At 40.5% G+C, this 20,350-nt stretch overlaps 1 protein-coding gene across 5 annotated transcripts in view; it reads left to right on the top strand.

The window, feature by feature from the left end:
* Nucleotides 1-19,642, top strand: part of SPIDR (scaffold protein involved in DNA repair) — a 157,451-nt gene extending 137,809 nt beyond the window's left edge. For 3 of the 5 annotated variants that reach the window (XM_083451603.1, XM_083451604.1, XM_083451601.1), the window contains 8 exons: nt 578-727; nt 828-887; nt 8,323-8,521; nt 10,546-10,698; nt 14,925-15,018; nt 16,626-16,740; nt 18,086-18,139; nt 18,871-19,642. In XM_083451603.1, the coding sequence (XP_083307729.1) occupies nt 578-727; nt 828-887; nt 8,323-8,521; nt 10,546-10,698; nt 14,925-15,018; nt 16,626-16,740; nt 18,086-18,139; nt 18,871-19,002 (957 nt within the window). In that variant the 3' untranslated portion in view covers nt 19,003-19,642. The remainder of the gene's footprint in view (nt 1-577; nt 728-827; nt 888-8,322; nt 8,522-10,545; nt 10,699-14,924; nt 15,019-16,625; nt 16,741-18,085; nt 18,140-18,870) is intronic. The other 2 variants (XR_014514057.1, XM_083451602.1) reach the window with 2 other exon arrangements.
* The last annotated feature ends 708 nt before the right edge of the window (nt 19,643-20,350 follow it).

The raw sequence follows: 20,350 nt of genomic DNA, 5'->3' as shown, positions 1-20,350 counted from the left end.
GAGAAACACGTTGATCTATAATCTGCATAAATAGTGGATATTCTCCTGAAACAAAAAAGATTTGTTCTCATCATAACAAGGGGAGAGAGTCACGTTGCTTCATGTTCCCTATTATTCTCTCGCTGCTTAAGATTTAATTTGGCAGCATTCATGTTTCTCAGTGATGCGACTTCATCTGTTTATTGTCAAATTCACCCACGTGCTAAAATTCTCAAATGTCATAGAAATCATCGAAAGGCATGAAAATAATGGAATCTGTTTCATCCGTGACTGCCATGACAAAAAAAAGATTTTTTGATTGTTGATTGTGCTTAGCTATGTTTTCTTGTGACATAGATTCATGGGTGTAGCCACTCAGGAATGTATAAATGATATATTGTTCCAGATTATGCCAAAAGGGTCAGCTTTCTGACATTTGGAGGACAAGGTACGATTAACCATGCCTTAAGAAAAAGTTTTCCTAAATCAAATGTGCCATTCCCAATCATTTTCACTACTTTACTCCATCAACTAAATAAATTTGCTATAGAGCATTCACATTTTATGACCCTGCCTATTTTGATTGCTTAATTTTCAGCAGATTACTGCTAACCTGCCTGCTCCTAGTTTCTGTTACATTATTGCTGCTCAACCGGACCAAAGACAAATTGATATAGATGACAGCGAAGAACAAATTTCAGATTTGTATTTCCCCCCAGCCGTGCACAATCTCGAGGAAATTCTTCAGGTATTCTTGTTGTCATCACAGGTTTTACAAGTGGCATATTTATTAGCATATTAACATGTTTGAAATTATGCATTTTGCTTACATTTTAATTGCATTTCAGGTGGTTGGCTCACATCAGTGTTGCAGCTTTTGGGCACATGTTGTACATCAAAGACTGCAGGTAATTCTTTGAGTGGGCTGGTTTGTTGGTTTTAGAGACCTGTGTCTTTGCAAACTAACAAAACATTTCTGTTTAAACATAGCTGGTCCAAACAATATATACAGTGGTACCTCAGGTTAAGAACTTAATTTGTTCTGGAGGTCTTAACTTGAAACTGTTCTTAACCTGAGGTGCCACTTTAGCTAATGGGGCCTCCTGCTGCCGCTGCGCTGCCGGAGCACGATTTCTGTTCTCATGCTGAAGCAAAGTTCTTAACCCGAGGTACTATTTCTGGGTTAGCGGAGTCTGTAACCTGAAGCATCTGTAACCCGAGGTACCACTGTATATGTAGATGGCTCCTCTCTCTCTCTTTTTAGTCTTTTTTGTATATCATTTCCCAACCTTGAGCAGGAGGATACTGTTTCCAGTTAGTGGAAAGGAGACAGAATTTATACAAATTCTTTGAGAGCACATACATTTGCACTGTTTAAAGCAAGCAACAGGTAACTGATGCCATTCGATAACAATCAGAATAACAGGTTTCTACAGCTCCTCTCAGTACCACCCAGCGTAAGAGATGCTGAGTGTTGCAGTTCAGCAACATCTGGAGGCACCACATTGGCTGTCCCTGATTACCTATGATGTGATTCTGCCTCACGGGATTTGGCCTGGCTGCCGGCTATCTATAGAGCAGAAATGGGAAACCCATGGACATCTGGTTAACCACAGAACAGAGTACTGGAGCAGGTGGACTTTTGGCCTCTTCCAACAGGCCCTTCTTACATTCTTATACAGTGGTAGCTTGGCTTGGCTCCTGAACGCCACTAACCCAGAAGTAAGTGTTCCGCTTTATGAACATTTTTCGGAAGCCAAACGTTCGACACGGCTTTCGCTTGAGTGCAGGTATCTCCTACAGCCAATCGGAAGCCGCGCCTTGGTTTTCAAATAGTTCCGGGAGTCGAACGGACTCCTGGGATGGGTTAAGTTTGACAAGGTACCACTGTATTAACCTTTGCCAGCTACTTTCTGCCCTAGTCAGCAAGGCCAGGGAGGATGGAAGCTGTAGTCCAGCAATATCAGGAGGACCACAGTATCGTGCTCCTGATACAAAGAAAGAAGTTTACCAAAGCATTTGCAATTCAGCTAATAGTATATATACGGGTTGTAGGGATTAAAAAATAGATGGAAGGTGGGTGTACCTGCAGGGACCCTAACTTGTATTGAAAAAGATTGGGGAAGCATCGGCAAAGGGTGGATGAGGAGTTCTGCGGGTGGGAGGTTAAGGCACTTTTCACAACAGCCCCAGCATGCACTTGAGGAGTGCATGCAGGCCAGGGGTTGTTGATCTGTGATTTGGACAGTTGAGGATATAGCATTGCAAATTGGCCAATTACAAAAAATTGGCAGATTGGAGAGAAATTTTTACTATGGTATGAATTGGGGCATTTGCTATTGCCGTAAGCAGAAACCACCCTGAGATGCATAAATCTGACATCAGATTTATATTTGGGGAACAAAACAAGCACTGTTATATAATTATAGGAGCCATGACTAAAGTTCCTACACCTAAAAACTGCTTTACAAAAACTGCATACGACTGAGCCATATTTCACCTGCCCCTCCCTCTGTCTCTTAACAATCCAGGCGTGTTGTTGTTTTTCTCTCCTTCTGCAATAGTCCTTCTACAAGTCCTGGCGTTTTCGCCTCACTTAACATTTCTATATTGCCGTATTTTTCGCCCTATAGGACGCACCGGCCCATAGGACGCACCTAGATTTGGGGGGGGGGGGAATAAAGGGGGGGAATTATTTCCCCCCCCCCCAGGCGCGGGGCTGGGGTGGGGGAAGCCCGAGCTTCCCCCTCCCCCAGCCCTCAGAACGGGACCCAGAGCCATGCTGAAGTTGCGTGCAGCTTTGGCATCGCTCTGGGAGCTTGCGGGGCTGGAGGAGGGGGAAGCCCTCCGCTGCGCCTCTCCCGCTGTCCCCCGAGTTTGCGGGGCTGGCGACGGGGAGGAGCAGGCTTCTTCCCCCCACCAGCCTTCTAACCAAGTCGGGGGACAGCGGGAAAGGCGCGCTGCGCCTCCTGCTGTCCCCCGAGTTTGTGGGGCTCTCCTAAAACCTGGAGAGCGAGAGGGGTCGGTTGTTGAAGGGCTAACTCCAAAGATTGAATTGGTCTTTTTTATAATAGAAAATTATTTTAAAAAAACAAACAAAAACTTGTGTGTTACCCAACAAATTAATTGTTGGCAGGTCGCATGCCCCAACATTGCTTCAAGCTGGTTCTGCTTTGCTCTCACATAAATTTGTATGCCTTCTGAATACATGGGCCTCACATTTGGAGGGAGTTAACATCCAGAGACTCAAGACACCAGCAAGCTCTGTTTAAATTGGTTTCTACTTCTAATTTCAGCTCAGTGTTTACTGGATGCTTCCTTATCCCTGGGCAGATATGTTGAAAAGATATCATAGCTACTCAAGTAATTCACCTCAGATGTCTTTAATAAGTGATAATTCTAGATATACTGTTTTATAGCCACAATCCAGTGTTTAAATCTTCAAGAATGATTTGAAAGAACCGAAAGAGTTTGATTTTGCAGCTGTGAAGATAAAAAAGGAACTTACCTTTTGTAAACACTTTGGAAACAAAATGCCATGGCTGAAACTTGTTTACTGCTTCAGTCTTTGCCAGTAAAGATTTGTCCTTCGCACAAGTCTAGTGCATCATAAAATATGAAGGTGAAGACCTTGGCTTAGTTTGGTTTTCTCTTGTTGACTAACTTTTTCAGAACACACACAGAGAAAGAGAGAGAAACCCCTGTATGATTTTATGCATTTTATTTATAAAATAAGTTTTGTGCTTAACAATGATAAGATTTTTATTTATTTTTTAATCACCAGTATTGTTCAGTATAGCTCTTTGAACTAGAACTCTCCAGGACTTCACTTGATGTGAAGTGAGAAATGGAAACATGGCCATTTTTATTATTACTATTCAAAATAAGTATTATGGTACAAAAGGAAAATAAGGAAATATATTCCATCTGTGCTTGGGGGAGCTGTACTGTCGCATAACTCAATCCTGCTGCTGTTTTGTCTGTTTTGTCCTTTCTGTTCAGAACAAATTGACACAGAAACAGAAAGATGATGGTATTAAAATGATTTATTGTTATTTACTTTTTGGCTGACTGTCCCAATGGTCAGAATCTAAAGGTTAGAGTTTCAGATTTCTAATGTTTCTCCATGTGATTCTTTTTTAAAAAACAAAAAAACCCTGAGTCTTTCAATTAACTTTTAAAATCTGTAGTTATGGAAAGTAAGTTCTGGGTATGAAATATAAAAGTTTTGTTTTTTTAAGAACAATAGCAAAACTGAATTTAATAAATTGCCATATCTTTAGCCAAATATTTTGTCACTCATATTTTCCAACCTCTCTGCTGTGCAGCTATTAAATAAATCATTAGATGGGTATATGGGTGTTTTTTTAAAAAAATATATATTTATATAAGTGGTGACATCCGAATGAAACCTTAACTCTACAACTTCCAGAAGGGTAGGAATATCAACAAAAAGGAGGCAAAATGATATTCTTGTGTCACTTTAAAGACTAATCAACTTATTCTGGCCACCAAAGCATTTGCCACAATATTTTTTTAGCCTTTTAGACTGCTGCAAATCTGTTTGTTGTTTCCCAGACAATACTGTTTTATTCTTTAAAAGTACAGTGGTGCCCCACAAGACGAATGCCTCGCAAGACGGAAAACCCGCAAGACGAAAGGGTTTTCCGTCTGCAGAGGCGCTTCGCAGGACAAATTTCCCTATGGGCTTGCTTCGCAAGACGAAAAATGACGAAAAAAAAATCGAATTTTTTTTTTGCTCCAAAACCCCTTATTCTGAATCGCTAAGCTGCTAAAAGCATTTTAGCAGCAAAACCGCTAATCCCCCCCCATAAAAAGCCGTTTTTAGCCCTTTTTTAGCCAATAGCGCTAATAGCGCTACTCCGTCAATGGGCTTGCTTCGCAAGACGAAAAAACCGCAAGACGAAAAGACTCCCGGAACGGATTCTTTTCGTCTTGCGAGGCACCACTGTACAAATACTTCATTGTAACAAGCTGCAAATGAGAGAGAAAAATAAAAAAACATTGTATGCTTTTAGCTAAACATACTCACTTCAATAACCTTTGCTTATTAATATATACATACACCATGTTTCTAGTAAACTACTTGGGTCCTAAAGGAGCCCAAAGGCAGCTATAAGGTTTCTGTGAATAGTATCAGACTAGTATTGTGGAGGCCTGGGTTCAAATCCCCACTCAATCATGAAGCTCATTGGGTAGCCTGTCTCTCAGCCTAACCAGCCCCATGGAGAATGGAGGAGCTGGAGAACCATGTTTTCCTTATAGGAAATATAGGGTATAAATTCAGGGAATAGTATGACTGTTTTTGCCATTAGCACTGATGGTATACGACCAAAGAGCTCATCAAGTGTTCATTTATATTTTGGGTTAAAATAAATAAATCAGTAACTGCATTGATATTTTCAGTCTGTAACATTACGTAAACACTTTCGGTAGTATTATGTAGATGCTTACAAGACGCCATTTTGCAGAAACAGTGAAGACATTTGGGGTTATGTGACTCCTCCCAGAAGGCTTTTTGTTCTAGTGGAGGTTTCTCTCAACAGAAGTGGGGAAAGGCAAAGTTCACTGATTCCCCCTTTCTCCTGAATCCCCCTATACAACTTCTAACCCTGCTCCAAAGGGCTTTCAAACCTCTGGAGCAGATTAGGTCATTTTTTTTAGTGGGTGGGATGGGGGGATTTGGGGAACTACAAAAGGAAGAGAGGCGGGTGGCGGGTGGGAGGCGGGTGGCGCTGTGGGTAAAAGCCTCAGCGCCTAGGGCTTGCCAATCGAAAGGTCGGCGGTTCGAATCCCCGTGGCGGGGTGCGCTTCCGCTGTTCAGTCCCAGCGCCTGCCAACCTAGCAGTTCGAAAGCACTCCCGGGTGCACGTAGATAAATAGGGACCGCTTACTAGCGGGAAGGTAAACGGCGTTTCCGTGTGCGGCTCTGGCTCGCCAGAGCAGCGATGTCACGCTGGCCACGTGACCCGGAAGTGTCTTCGGACAGCGCTGGCCCCCGGCCTCTTTGAGTGAGATGGGCGCACAACCCTAGAGTCTGTCAAGACTGGCCCGTACGGGCAGGGGTACCTTTGCCTTTTTTTAAAAAAGGAAGAGAGAATCAGTGAAAATCTTCTCCCCATGCCTTCTATTCATGGAAGCAGCTGCTAGAGATAGGAGCCTTCCTTCCATGATTGGATTCAGCCCCTAAGCAGTTTAGTGATAAACATGAAAAAGTTATAAAAACTACAGACAAATTTAATCAAATTGCATTAGCTATATATTTTTCCAGTAAAATAATTAAATGTTCTAATTTTGAGCTGGAACTACTTCCAGTGTCAACCCAAAAGGTAGGCTCTTTTACTATGAGTTCATTTGTTTTTGTATCCTTTACCTTTAGCTTGTTTTCCCCTCTGTTCTGAGCAGGACATTTATGTTGTTTGGGTAGATGTATTTGTTTCTCCCATTATCTTTCATGAATCATCTGGTTTAAATGCATCCTTGAAAAATGTTGACATTTATCCAAGAGGAAAGATTCTAGGTTCATACCAACTGCAGTTTTTACCAAGGGAGTGGAGCATATTACGCAGCTTAATAATAATGCTTCTGGTGTTTTCCTTATTCAGAGGGAAAAAATGTAAATTTGTAGATTTCTTTAAATGAACTAGGTCAAAGTCATAATCTGACATCATGAATAAGAAGTGCTTTTTTTAGTTGATTAGTAAAGAAATGTTCAGGTAATACGTTTGAAAGCCCTAGTGCAGGCAAGGAAACATTACAAGGAAACATTTACTTATTTCATTTAGGAGCTGCTTCCTATGAAGCATCTTGAAGCGATTTCACACGGTGTGGACCATTGTGGCACCCTCAAGAATAACAAATGTATTATTATGTAAGCTTTTATGGGCTACAGCCCACTTTATCAGAAGTTTTGCCTTGAGTTTTAGGTATGCTGTGCAGGGGGAAATTGTAGACAATGAGGTCAAAAGATAATGAAAAGCAGGAAAATACAGTTAGTGATAATTATGTTAACAGTGGTCATGCACATTGAGAACATTGACATCCTGAAATTCCAAAGCCAATCAATACATGTAGCGTGCTTTTCTAAAAAGAAAAACCATTTGTCCCAATTCATTCTATAAGTGACGGCACTGAACTTCTTTATGGATTGTAATTCACTGGTTTCAAGTTGCAGGCTACCCCTCTGGAAAAGGAAAATGTTTATCCTTCCGTCTGCCAGTTTAACTGTTAAGATTTATGCTACAACAGTTAAGCAGCAATCTGTGGCAAGGCAAGATTCATGCAGTTCTGTTCCATAGGCAGGGCCAGATTTAGGTTTGATGAGGCCCTAAGCTACTGAAGGTAATGGGGCCCTTTATATAGCAGGCGGGGCCCATTACTTACATCATAGGAGCCTACGCAACATAAAACACTGTTGCTGTATGTAGGTTTTATTTTATTTGTTTTTTATCTTATATTTTGGAAATGTACATCCAGTTGTTGTTTTTCCTTTACATTTTTTTGGGGGCCCCAAGAGAGTGGGGCCCTAAGCTATAGCTTGTTTAGCTTATACGTAAATCTGGCACTGTCCATAGGACTTCAAACAACTACAGTTTATTGCAATCATTTGCTGGTTCAAGGTTGTATAATAGCTTCGGGTGTGAAAGCAAATGCAGTCCTTTTGTCAGTACAGTGGTACCTCTGGCTACTTACAGTGGTACCTCGGGTTACATATGCTTCAGGTTACATATGCTTCAGGTTACAGACTCTGCTAACCCAGAAATAGTGCTTCACGTTAAGAACTTTGCTTCAGGATGAGAACAGAAATCGTGCTCCGGCGGCGCAGCAGCAGCGGGAGGCCCCATTAGCTAAAGTGGTGCTTCAGATTAAGAACAGTTTCAGGTTAAGAACAGACCTCCGGAACGAATTAAGTACTTAACCCAAGGTACCACTGTATAGTAATGCCACATAAGGACTTCCCTGCAGGCTGAAGGCAGTAGTGGTGATAATTGATGCTGTCCCTATGCATACAGTGATACTTTGAGTCTTAAAAATAAAATTTAAAACAATTGGTTTTCATAATAGAGAATTACAGACATACTGTGAGTCTTATACTCAGTCCTTTGATGTACTATTGTGACACAGCAAAACATAGAACCAAGATCTATATCACGTTAAGTATTATAAAATTCAGCCTTCAGAATTAAAGGTTTAAATGCTACCTGCTAAACTGTGGATTATACCCACTGAACTGATTAATAGTTTTGATCTAATCCTGGAGAGAAAAAGTAATGCTTTGTTAAATTTTAATGAATTACTTATGCTTTTTCTTTCAAATTCTAGGTAACAGGCAGCACTCCTTCAAGCCAAAGGCAATTTTGGCTGTTTGTGACTACTTTCTCCCTGCAAAGTGGGACTGGAACTCCAAAAACTCTGCCAGTTTCTATTGCTTCATCATGTGTGATCAGTGTAGAAGTAATGGAGGCACTGAAGAGCACATCCCCATGTGCAGTTTTCTTCAAAGATGCTCTATGTGGAAATGGTAAGCTCCAGCACAAGTGGAGACAGATAAATCTTAAATAAAATTCATAAGCTTCCTTGTGCCATTGCAGATTACAGCCTAATGAGTCTCTAGGGTGGCTCCTACTGCTGTCTGCAATTGACTTCCCACAAGGGTGGTATACAAATTTAATAAATAAATATGATCTGTCCACACCAGTGAGCATGGCACGATGCTGTGAATGGGGCCATTTGTTAATTCACGTTAATTCTTGGATGCTATTTTTATGTTGTTTTTTAATTATTGCTAAAATGCTTTTCTCGCTCTTTTTTAACAATCCCAAAAATAATCACACCACTGCACCAGTAATTCCTGAAAGAAAAACCAGCAATGTAGCTGCATGCTGCGCCTTAAACCTAGTGTGTAATTTGGCCTTAAAAGATGCAGCGCAAAAGGAAAAAGGGATGAGAAGGAAAGAGACAAAATAAGTGAACTTGGGCACAAGTTCACAAAACAGCAAAATACAGTAGTTATAATGACCAGCTGGAATGGAAAAAAAACCGAAACTGGTCTCACAGCAGATTCAGTGGAGTGGTCTTGATTCCTTTCTCTCTCCCTCTGCCACATCCTGATGGAATGGATGCTGGCATGTGAAGGAGTGAGGGATTCGCTCAGTGGAATTGGTATATCAATAGAATCCGTGGAGTACTCCTGTTTCTCATTCTTGCCTCTGCTTAACCTCTTCAGGTAGCATTGTTGTACATAGCAAGTTGTTGTTGGGATACAATTATGTACAGTGGTGCCCCGCAAGACGAATGCCTCGGAAGACGAAAAACTCGCAAGACGAAAGAGTTTTTCGTTTTCTGAGCTGCTTCGCAAGACGGATTTCCCTATGGGCTTGCTTCGCAAGACGAAACATCTTGCGCCTTTTTAAAAAAAAACCGCCAATGCATTCCTATGGGAAACCGTCAATACACATTGGTGCTTTGCAAGATGAAAAAACTCGTAGAACGGAAAAACTCACAGAACGAATTAATTTCGTCTTGCGGGGCACCACTGTATATGTAATCAAGATACATTTACCAAAGTGAGAGTTGTGTCTTGCACACCACATTAGTGCAGTTGTTGAGAAGGCAGTGGAAAGAAAGATGCACTGGTGTGAGATCTCCTGTCTACTTTGATAACTACTTAGGTTGCTGCACACATAATGTTGATTTCATTTTTGTTATAACCCACCTTTCATTCAAGCAGCCTAAAGTGGTATACCTGGTTCTCCCCCTCCCCATTTAATCCCCACAACAACACTGTGAAGAAAGTTAGGACGAGAGGCAGTGACTGGCCCAAGGTCACCCAGCCAACTTTGTGGCCAAGTGGGGATTTGAACCCTGATCTCCCAGGACCTAGTCCACCCGTCTTAACCACTACTGTGGTCCCTCCTGCCGTCCTCTTAATACAGTGTCCAATAATGACCACTGTCCCTTTGTTCCCACCTAGAATTGCTAACATAGTATCAGTGGTTGTGCTGGAAAAAAAATAGAATTGGATTGTGCTCATGCTTAGGGTAAGTTTTTCATTAGATGATTATGACCTTTGGTCATTGTGAACCTCTGTTGCGTTTGAGCCACTGACCTACTTACAAAAGACTCCTTTCATTCATCCAGACCCATTGAATCATCCATGTGACACTGCTGAGCAAAGGTTTGGCCCTCCTGCTTTTGGGAGCAAAGTGCAACATGTCTAGCCTCAGAACAGCTTGGCACCGAGAGAGAGAGAGAGAGAGAGAGAGAGAGAGAGAGAGAGAGAGAGAGAGAGAGAGAGATCCCACAAGCAATCTCAAGCCAGTTAGATTTTCTCCCCTTTAAATAATTGACACATAAGATAGTTTGGACTGGAAGCTGCTTTAGCAAGAGCATAGCATGTGCTTCATTTCAGAGTCTGTGAGTAAAGTGGACCAAATCAAGCTCTGTGAAAGACTGGCTGGGAATGTTGTCTTTATTGGCCCAGACAATTAACATGGTCACCTTTTTCCTTGTTACTGTAACATATCAAAATGTCTTTGTTGGCAGGTAGGATTATTTGCATTGAACGTACCGTTCTCTTGTTACAAAGGCCCCTTTTGTATAAGGCTGTTGGTGCTGACATCACTGAACTGACTGGTCCTGTCAAACTAGATGAGCTGGATTCTGCAACCCAAGTCAATTCCATTTGTACTGTAAGAGGTTAGTAAGCTTTTCCCAAAGCAAAAGTTGATCAGTCTTTCTTGCGTACTGGAAACCTTAATTTCATTGTGTTTTATCTTGCCCTTCCTCCAAAAAGCTTAGGGCAGTTTTCATGGCTTCTCCCCATCTTAAATTTCCAGCAACCCCGTGATGCATGTTAGGTGGGAGTGTTAGGTGGGAGTGTATGTGATAGGCTCAGGATTGCCCAGCATCACTTCATAGCTTTGTTGAGATTTTAAACTGGGTGCCCCCTCAGTCCTAGTCCAACTTTCTAGCACTACAACTCACTAGTACCTTTTAGGTGGTGTATGGAATAATAAAACAGAAATGAAAAATGGTGTATGCTATTGGGATAAATTGAAAGATACCTCACTGTAGCCTTATGTGGCATTATTAGCAGATATTACATTTATATAGATCTAAGTCCAGGTTTATATGAACTGGGTTTATATAAACTTTTGCAGTACTTCTTAAAATGAAGGTCAATTTATAGATGGGTACTTGTACTTTGTAGAATGTTTGCTCCATTACTATTTCTAATTTGTTTTCCCCTGTAACACTTAGCATATCAGCTACTTTGTTCATAACCCTAGCCCTTACCTGTATTCTACTAATCAATGGCAATTTTTAACAGAATTTGATCTCAAGTCAGCAATAGGGATTGAACCACCCAAAGGCATCAACATTGCCCACCTTTACAGAAGTGCAGCCCCTGTGTGATATCGCAGGTTGTGAAGGTGGCAGACATTCCCTCAGTTATTTAATATGTTTGTTCCCTACAGATGTAGGCATTTTTCCAGTTGCATCTTCTAAGGGCACATGTGTGCCAGCTATTTTTCTTGGGCTAAGTCCTGGGAACAGCTGGTGGAGTCCCTCATTTAGATCTCTCTTTCCAATTTCTTTTGCAAAAGGTTGAGTACTTTACTAAAGAAACACATGTTTCCCTGCAATGTTCCTAGTGATGTCTGGACAAACTTTACCAGGAACATTGCTCTCTTCTCCATTTGGCGATCTACTCACAAGGAGAAAAGCTTCAGGTAGCTATGCCACATAGTAGACTTTAATCACTACTTGCAAGCAGAGTCACAGTGCAGTGATGAATGCTCCTCTTCCCCCATGTGTTCAAGGGGACAGGGCAGAGATGGAAGAATTTCCTTTCCCACATTCTTCCCCATCTCTTAACAGGTATGGGAAGAGCAGAGGGAGGGGGAAATAATATATTTCTCTCCTTTGCCTTTCTTCTTTCATTTCAAACCCATCTTTCACTGCTAAATCCTTAGATAGAGCAGTGCAGTAGAGGGAGGAATAATTATGTTTTCCCCTCCTTGCATCCCTTCAACATGAAGGAAGATAACAGAGGGAACCAGCAGGTAGTGATGCTGTTGCTGCTCACACTTAAGCTCTGGAACATTTGGGTCAAATAGGGAATAGATAGTGGCTCCTGCTAGGCTCTTCCACCAGGTATAGGCCTAAAATGGGCAGAGAGTCACAAAAGCCTTTTCTCCTGCTGCCATTTCAGATCAGGTGAGTAGGCCTGCCCCATATACAGTACAAGACAAATACAGTAAAACAATCAAGTAAATCAAGTAAAACAATATAAATACTTAACTGACCAATCATGTCGGTTCTGCCCCCCCCAAAAAAATATATTGGTGATGCCCATGAAAGGAGGCCTATAACATCAACAATTGTTAATCATTGAATGTCTGTTTGCGAGCTATGTCACTTTTGAGTACAATCCTCTGCAGCATCACCTAGCTGGTTGGATATAAGTAAAGCTACAGCAAATGGCTGCAGTTATGGTATGGCACTTGCTTTCAGTTGATATTTTTTCCTCTTCTGTACAGCAAAAGCTCCCATTTCAGAATGTTTTATTACATTCACTTAGTACTGATGTGTGTATGAAACAGTGGCCTCTGCCCCTCATATTTCTGAATAATGATAATTGATTCACTTGTTTAGGTAGCTTTGCACCCTATTTCAAACTTACTGCCTGTATTACCTAATTTAAACATTGGCTTAGTCACCAGTGTGACGGAGCAGCTAGAGTGCGTGGCTTGGGTCGGAATTCAAATCCGTGCTCAGGAGTTCAGCTTAATTAGGGAGTGGGGTTTGGTGACCTCATTATGTCACCAAACATAATTGTGTTATCTCATAATGTCATCTCAGAGGTAATACTTATTTGACAGGATCAATGCAAGGATAAGTTTGGGAAAACCAGTATTTCCCAGCTTGAGTTCCCTAGAGGGAAAGTGAGATGCAAATGTGACCAGTCAATCTGCTGCACTTAATCTATTGATGCTTCTCACTGTGGTTCAGGCTTTCCTTGAGAATAACTACTTTTTTTTACATGCAGTTGGAAATAGCTGTCAATCCTAAAATGTTTCGGAAGCTCCTAAGATTGGATATGAAGCAACAAAAAGTCTTACGTGGATGCTTTCCTTTTTTCCACTTTAAATAAAGTGTTCCAGCCTTGCTACTCCAGTATACATGACATTGCCAGTTTTGATTCTCCAACATTTTAGTTTACCATAGAATTAAGTGCCTCTTACTCAACATAACAAGGATTACTAGGTGATTGGCCTTTGACATAAACACTGTAGGCTTGGCAACTGTAATCCCTTTACTTGCAGGTGTCCCAAGATTATCCATTTGTATGTTTTGCTCACAAACAGTGCTACATCCTTAATGTTTACTGCTTGGATCAACAAATCGCCATTGTTCTAAATCTTTTTACTAGCCTTCCCATAAAATGCCCCATTTATTTGCTTTATAATACTTGGCAACAATGCTTCGCGATCCAGAATATCTCTCTGACCTTCGGTTCCCTAATGTTTCTAGTCACGTATGTCAGGGTTTTTTAGCGGTTTCAGTTTCCAATTATGTGGATATAAATAAAAAGTAAGTCCCGGTTTTAGACCATTGTAAATGTTTTAAGAAAGCTATCTTATCTGTTGATATTCCACACCCCTCCCTCTGGCATTTTCCAGATATAGGATTGAAACCATTGTGACTAAGAACATTTGCTCTCTAATGCGGAAATGTAGAATAGTGAAAGAATTTTTAAAAGCTGTCGGGTGAGAACATAATAAGAGCCCTGCTGAAGCAGGCCAAAGGCCCATCTATTCTAGCATACTGTTCTCACAGTGGTCAGCCTAACGCTTATGAGAAGCCCGCAAGCAGGCAAAAACACAACAGTTGTCTATCATTACTAGTATTCAGAAACATACTGTTGCAGATTTGGAGTACTAGATTCTATTAGTTTATAGTAGAAATTAATGAATGTCAGGATTTAGCTAATATTTGGAGCAATGAAGGGAAGATTCCAGCCCAATGGAAAATACAGGCTAAACTTCCTTTCCAATCCTCGCCTGGGATCGAGATGTTAACATGACAAAAGGTGGTGAGGGCCCATATTGGAGAGAGGAATCCTTGGGCCTGGGCAGACAGAGGTTGCCAAGATGTGTGTGTGAGGTGACAGGAAAAGAGTGTATTTAGCAAGGTGTTCTGGGAAATCATTCTGTCAGGCTAGCTGGGAGCAATGCATTGGACTCCAGTGCTGCACTGCCGTGGGGAACAAGCCCCTCTTGAGATGACCGTGCTGTAAGAGCAGGACTCCCTCCAGCCAAACTCAAGTGTTAAATATGTGAATAAATCATCTTTCTTAAAGCTATGACAGTCTCTGCCTCATCTTGATTCTAAGAGGAACACAGACCCTGGGTGAGCACCTGGAAATTCCCTGGATTCCCTCTACCACTCAACAGGGATAGGAGTGGCACACAACCTCTGTAACAATGTTGTCTCTGATACTGGAAGTAGTACACAGCCATAATGAATCGTAGCCAATGGAAGCTTTATTCTCCATAAATTTGCCTACTCCCCTTTTAAAGCTGCCTAAGTTGGTGGCCATCGCTACATCTTCTGGTAGTGCATCCCCAAGTTGTGTTGTGTATGAAAACATGTGAATTGCCTTTGATGGGGCTTTTAAATAAATGGCATTAGAAGAATGGTTTCTAGATGTTGTGAAGCTAATCTAAATATATTTTCAAAAATGAAACAGGTTGTCATATACCTGAAATCCCCCCTGCCCCCACTTTATGAAAAAAATGCTTTATTTTGGCAGAGAAAAAGGAGCCATCCTATAACAAGCCAAGAGCTTTGGTCACCTCTGATGTTTGTGTCAATGGCTATTAAGCCTTTAGAAACATTTCCTTTCTTTTTTACAGGCACTGTTGCTGGTGTTAATGAAAGAACTGCTTTCTCATGGCCTGCGTGTAACAGATGTGGCAATGGGAAAGTAGAGCAGCGTCCACAAGACAGGTAAGAACAAGCTTGTGCCAACTGACATACAGATAAGGGCAGTCCTGTTGGGCACTCCATATTTGGAGTCTCAGCCTTTTGGCAGAGTGCATTGCCAAAAGCTTTAAGGAAATTTAGAAGTAAAGGGATAAAAGAAAAGTTCCCTTAATGTAGTGTTGGGCAATTTGTGGCCTTACCAAATTTTGATCAAGATGTTACAAAGGTGTTTCTATTTAATTTCATCTAGTGGATTAAGAGTTGTGGTACAGAGATATATCTCATATTTTAATGTTACACCCCTCTGGGTTTTTTTAAATATAATTACCCAGCCAATTGTTTCTCAAAGAAGCATCAGAATACTTGGATGTGAGTCTTCCCCATATAGGCAGTGTGCCCAGATATAGAGGACTTCCCACTAAGCTTTCTTTCCTCCTTCCCAATGCACATGCAAGCAGCACAACTGGACATTACAGAGAGTGGGAATTATGTGTATGTCTCCTATAATTTCTGTCCATCTCCTTCCCTCTGCACTGACTGGGCCCACTTGGAGCTGTGTCGGTTTATAAAACTGAACAGCACGAAGAAAGTAAAAAGGAAATATTTTATCTCCTAAGACATTTTGTTCTCTTCGCCATCCAATAAAATTGATTGGCAGTATATTTGGGAGAGACAAAAAGTACTATTTCGTGCATGCAGCACATAACATTTGTAATTCAGTGCCACCGAATACCATTTTATAGGGTTAGACAGAACCAGAGGGAATGGATCTGTCAATCATTGCTGTAACTAAGAACAAAACCTGTATCTCTATGAATATTGGTGGGAACAAAGAACACAGGATGGATTTCTCATAATCTCCTCCTCGTTCACAATGCATTCCATCAGGCTGTAGCATAAGGAGGCATGGAAAGTATGGCTCCTCCATCAGCTCTGCTGAGAGACCAGGTCCACTGAGTTTCTCCTTTTGGAGTTGTTTCCGTTTCAGCTGGATATAACGTTACCTGAAGAATTGGTGCCTGCGTTGTTTGCCTCTTTCGTCTTCATCCTCCCCTCTCCCCCCCCTTCCTCCCTCACGTGTCTTTTAGATTGTAAGCCTGTGGGCAGGGAACAGCTTGTTTTTAGTAATCTTACGTAAGCCACTCTGGGAGCTTTTTTGGCAAAAGAGCACGTTAAAAAAAAAGATATAAAAACAAATAACCCCTGAACGAAATTTCCTAAGGACATTACTGCTGGAATATTGGAATAAAATAGCAGGGTAGGATTGAGGGGTACTTAACTCTGCTGCTTCTCTCACATGCATGTGCCTTCCTAATTAGTTTTTCCTTAAACTGGGTTAATTTTGGTCTTCAAGCCTTGCTGGGGGGGAGCATGGGGGGAGTAATTGGTGAGTATGGAAAGGTTAAGCTCCCTTCTTACCCCTGTTCTTGCTTTCGGATTCCTTCTTCCCTGGCATTACCATTATGAAGAGAACATGGGGGAAAGGGGGAAAGATAGCTTTTAGTTCTCCTAGCAAATGATCAAAATTCACATCAAGAAGACTGATTTTGGTCACCTTCAAACTGTCAAAGGAATAAAGAAAAATGAGGTGCTGGCTGCACATATAACATGGACCTTTCCCTGTATTTCAGAGGCTTGCTCTACTGCAACCAATGTTGTGATGCCATAACTTCACCACTTCTCAAGATGCACCTGGAAGTCTTTCTGCACTGCCAGTCCAGACCACTGTGCATAGTAAAAGTAAAGGTATGAGAAGAACAAAATACAGGTTATAAGACTTGTTTAGGTCCTTTAAAAAATACAGCTTAATATAATAAAAAATATATAAGCTGTTTAACATAAAAGTAATAACAATATGACATTCAGTAAAATTTGACACATCAAACCAAGTTGGTAATGGGCACTCGAAGAAGCCACTGAGGTCACCTTGATCTGTCTTCACAGTGATGGATCTAGGAGCACTCCCAAACTACTGTATGTACCTGCTCTTTCAGAGGGAGTGCAGCCCAGTTCCTGGGTACCACCTATCCACAGGGTCTCTGTCTCGACAGGACTGAGTTGCAGTTGATGAGCTGTCATCTGACCCATGACTGCATCCAAGCACTGGCTGGGGACACACACAAACTGGACCAGTTTATATGTTACAGAGAAATAGGATTGTTCTGAGACGTGTGCCAGTTTCTGGAATGAACAACCTTACCTGAAGAAAGATACTCTTTAATTGCAATGCTCAGAACCCTTTTTTATGGGACATTTATAATGTAGATGAACTTGGTTGATCTGTAAAGAGTTAGGGGTAGATTGCCATGTGGAGTGATCTGCCTTAGAATTTGGACTACAGGGCCTTCAGAAACAAATGGAACAGATGCTCCTTTGTTAGTTCCAATTTCTAGAGAAATACTTCCAAGTATATATGGACCAAGGACTAGTAATATTTCTATGGCAAGATTTGGTAACCTTCAACCTACCACATGTTGTTTGTCTCCAACTCCTGGCCAGCATGGGCCAATGGTCAGGGTTAATGGAAGTTGTGTTCCAACATCTGGAGCCTCACACATTAGCCACCCTTGCCCAATGGGAGAAGGGACAAGAATTTAAAGCTCTGCTCCAATGTTATTATTCATTTGTATCATGATGACTCAGGGCAGGCTACAATGTCTCTTTATCTTTCACTCTGACTTCACAAGGCTGTTTAGGAGGCTAAGATGAGATAGAGCTGCTTCCCCAAGGCCACCTATTGAATTTCAAGATTTAACAAAGTTTTCAGTCTGTCAGCTATGTCCTGTTGAATTATAAATCCACGGTGCAACTCTTTTCTGAAATAATATTTCTGCAATAATTTCTAAGGTCTTAAATGTAGGGAAATTTCTTTGAGGGGTTTTACTGGGATCATGACCATGTTACGTAGCATACAACTTGTTGGGAACTTAGACCTTAAGGGACATAAGTTGATTTCTGTTTGGCTTTATCATAATCAAGAGGACAGATCATTATAGGCATACAATTTTAACTTTTACTAAATACTGTTGTTTTATGTAGCCAAATAAAATTTAAACATGATTCTTTTCTTTATCTCCATGTGTTATATTAGCTGCTGCAAAATACAATTTCTTCACTCCTGGAGTCCTCACCCTCTGAGAATGGGGTATGTATACTTAAAAACACATTGATTAAAGAAATTGAAATGTCATCATTCTAGCTGTAAAAGGGTGACATTTAAAAGTGGGCTGAGTCACATGAAGGTGCAATGAACATGGGCAATTGAGAATGGTTTAAGTTTACTGAAGCATCAATAAAAACAATTGTCTCTGTAGAAAACACAAATATTAATTGATTCACCTTTTGGTCTAAAGATCCTTTCTCTTGGATGCTTGGAATGTTCCCTAGAGGCAGTTTGGTTTTCACTTAATTTGAACACAGACAGAACAATTCTGTACATGTCTACTTAGAATTAAGTCCCATTGCATTCAGTGGGACTTACTCCCAGGGAAGTGTATATATGATTAGCAAGCCTGATTAAGCAGTTTTTGTGATACTGTATTTATCACATTTTAATTCACATTTGTTTATCAAAGTGATTGTTTTTCAAACTCATTAGGAATGTAATAATAATAATGATAATAATAATAACATCCACCTGCCCTTCACACTTGACCAAGGCTAGTTACAACAATTAAAACATGATCATAAAAGTAGTTGAAAACTACTTGCAGTTGCAGAAATGAGGTGTATGCATGCTACTTTTCTTTTTGAGCAAGAGAAAACAAGAAATTTTACTTTGGATATCACCTTGCACTGGGTATATTTCAGCTGTTTGGTGACTGGGACAAAATGTACAAGATTGTTTGTTTTAATGAATGTGTTTTATCATTACAGAGTTATGAAGTGAAGAGTGTGCTGGGAAAAGAGGTGGGGTTTTTATATTGTTATGTTCAGTCTGTAACCAGCCACCCAACTAGCTATGTTGGATTGGAAGAAATTGTTCTCCCAGATGCAGGAAGAAACTAAAGGAAATACCGTCTGCTACTCTGTCTATGAACTTTGTAATATAGTTATTTATGGACTATTCTTGTATATAATGTGTAATGCAGACATGATAAATGCTGCATTTTAAAAAGAGATTACTCTGAAAAGAAACTATTTTTTTGAACGTGGACATTGGGCATGTGCCAGGCAATATTAAGCATGTTCAGCTTCCATTGATTTTCATGAGAGAAGGTAAATGGATGTGCTTCTACATCTGCCATTGAAACCAGTGGAACTTGCAAATGCTTAACTGTGATGGGACTTTTTCTACTGTGTCTGTTTTTCTGGTAATCCATAAGTAATTTTTGGAGCACTGGAGCGAAATGTATTTTTGTAACAATTGTCTTGATCCATCTGTAAGGTATTTTTTGTAACGGGTTTCCCAAGCTATCCTCCCCACCTCCCCCAGTAGATGTAAAAATCAATTATGCATGTTTGAAGATGTCTTTTAAAATAATTTATCTATACGTTTTAACATAAACTGTGGCTGTTACTCCAGTAACATATGTTCTAATGAAGCTTTCCTGAATGGTATGCATTGAAACAGTGTGTCTAATATTACATGGAGTAATGCTAATTTATATTTGTTACAAAAATTGATTAAATATTACAAAGAGTTAAATAAGTCTTTTTTTCCTGCTGAGGTGATGAAGGCTGTCGGGGGCATGTGTGCAGCATTAACCATCATCTAAATATAAATACTGAACTGTTGTATCTTTAAAACAAATTCACATAAATGGGCTATATAGTTCATAAAAACTAAAGAACAGTGGCTTCAGAATAGTTTCTAACCATATCAGATATATTGTGATTTTAAACATATTGTCATTTTATCTACACACTTACTTCTCTAAGGAATCATAATAATTTTTTGCACCAAACAAAATAAAATAAGTTTGCTTTAAACTGTTTTTAATTGGACTTGAAATGTTTTAACCCAACCTAGGTAAAGGGCAGGTGCTGGGGATAATAATATATGTTAATAATACCACAGTCCTACAAATATCAGGTGAAATCCTGGGAACAGCTAGACTTTCTTGTGATACAAAGTCTTGTACGTGTATGAACTGCTTTTGCAAAGAACAGGGAACTCCCTGCATACATTCGCATACTCAGGTGTTGAATTTCTGTATTGGAGGTGGAGAGAGAGAGAGATAATATATTGGGATCTTGAATCCTAAGCATGCATACTTCAGGTTTGTTTGTTTGTGAATTATCAAATTCCAAAATTTTCAGAACAGTGCCTAGAGACTTCAAGTTTGTGCCTACCTATTTGTAATTCTAAAATGAGTAATAGTTCTGCCTTATTTGGGGCTTTTAGCCAAGAAGC

The sequence above is a fragment of the Podarcis tiliguerta genome (assembly GCF_965153285.1).
Source record: "Podarcis tiliguerta genome assembly, chromosome: 7".
NCBI classification, from domain to species: Eukaryota; Metazoa; Chordata; class Lepidosauria; order Squamata; family Lacertidae; genus Podarcis; species Podarcis tiliguerta.
Note: the sequence above shows the minus strand (reverse complement) of the source record. Positions and strands in the feature narration are given on the sequence as shown.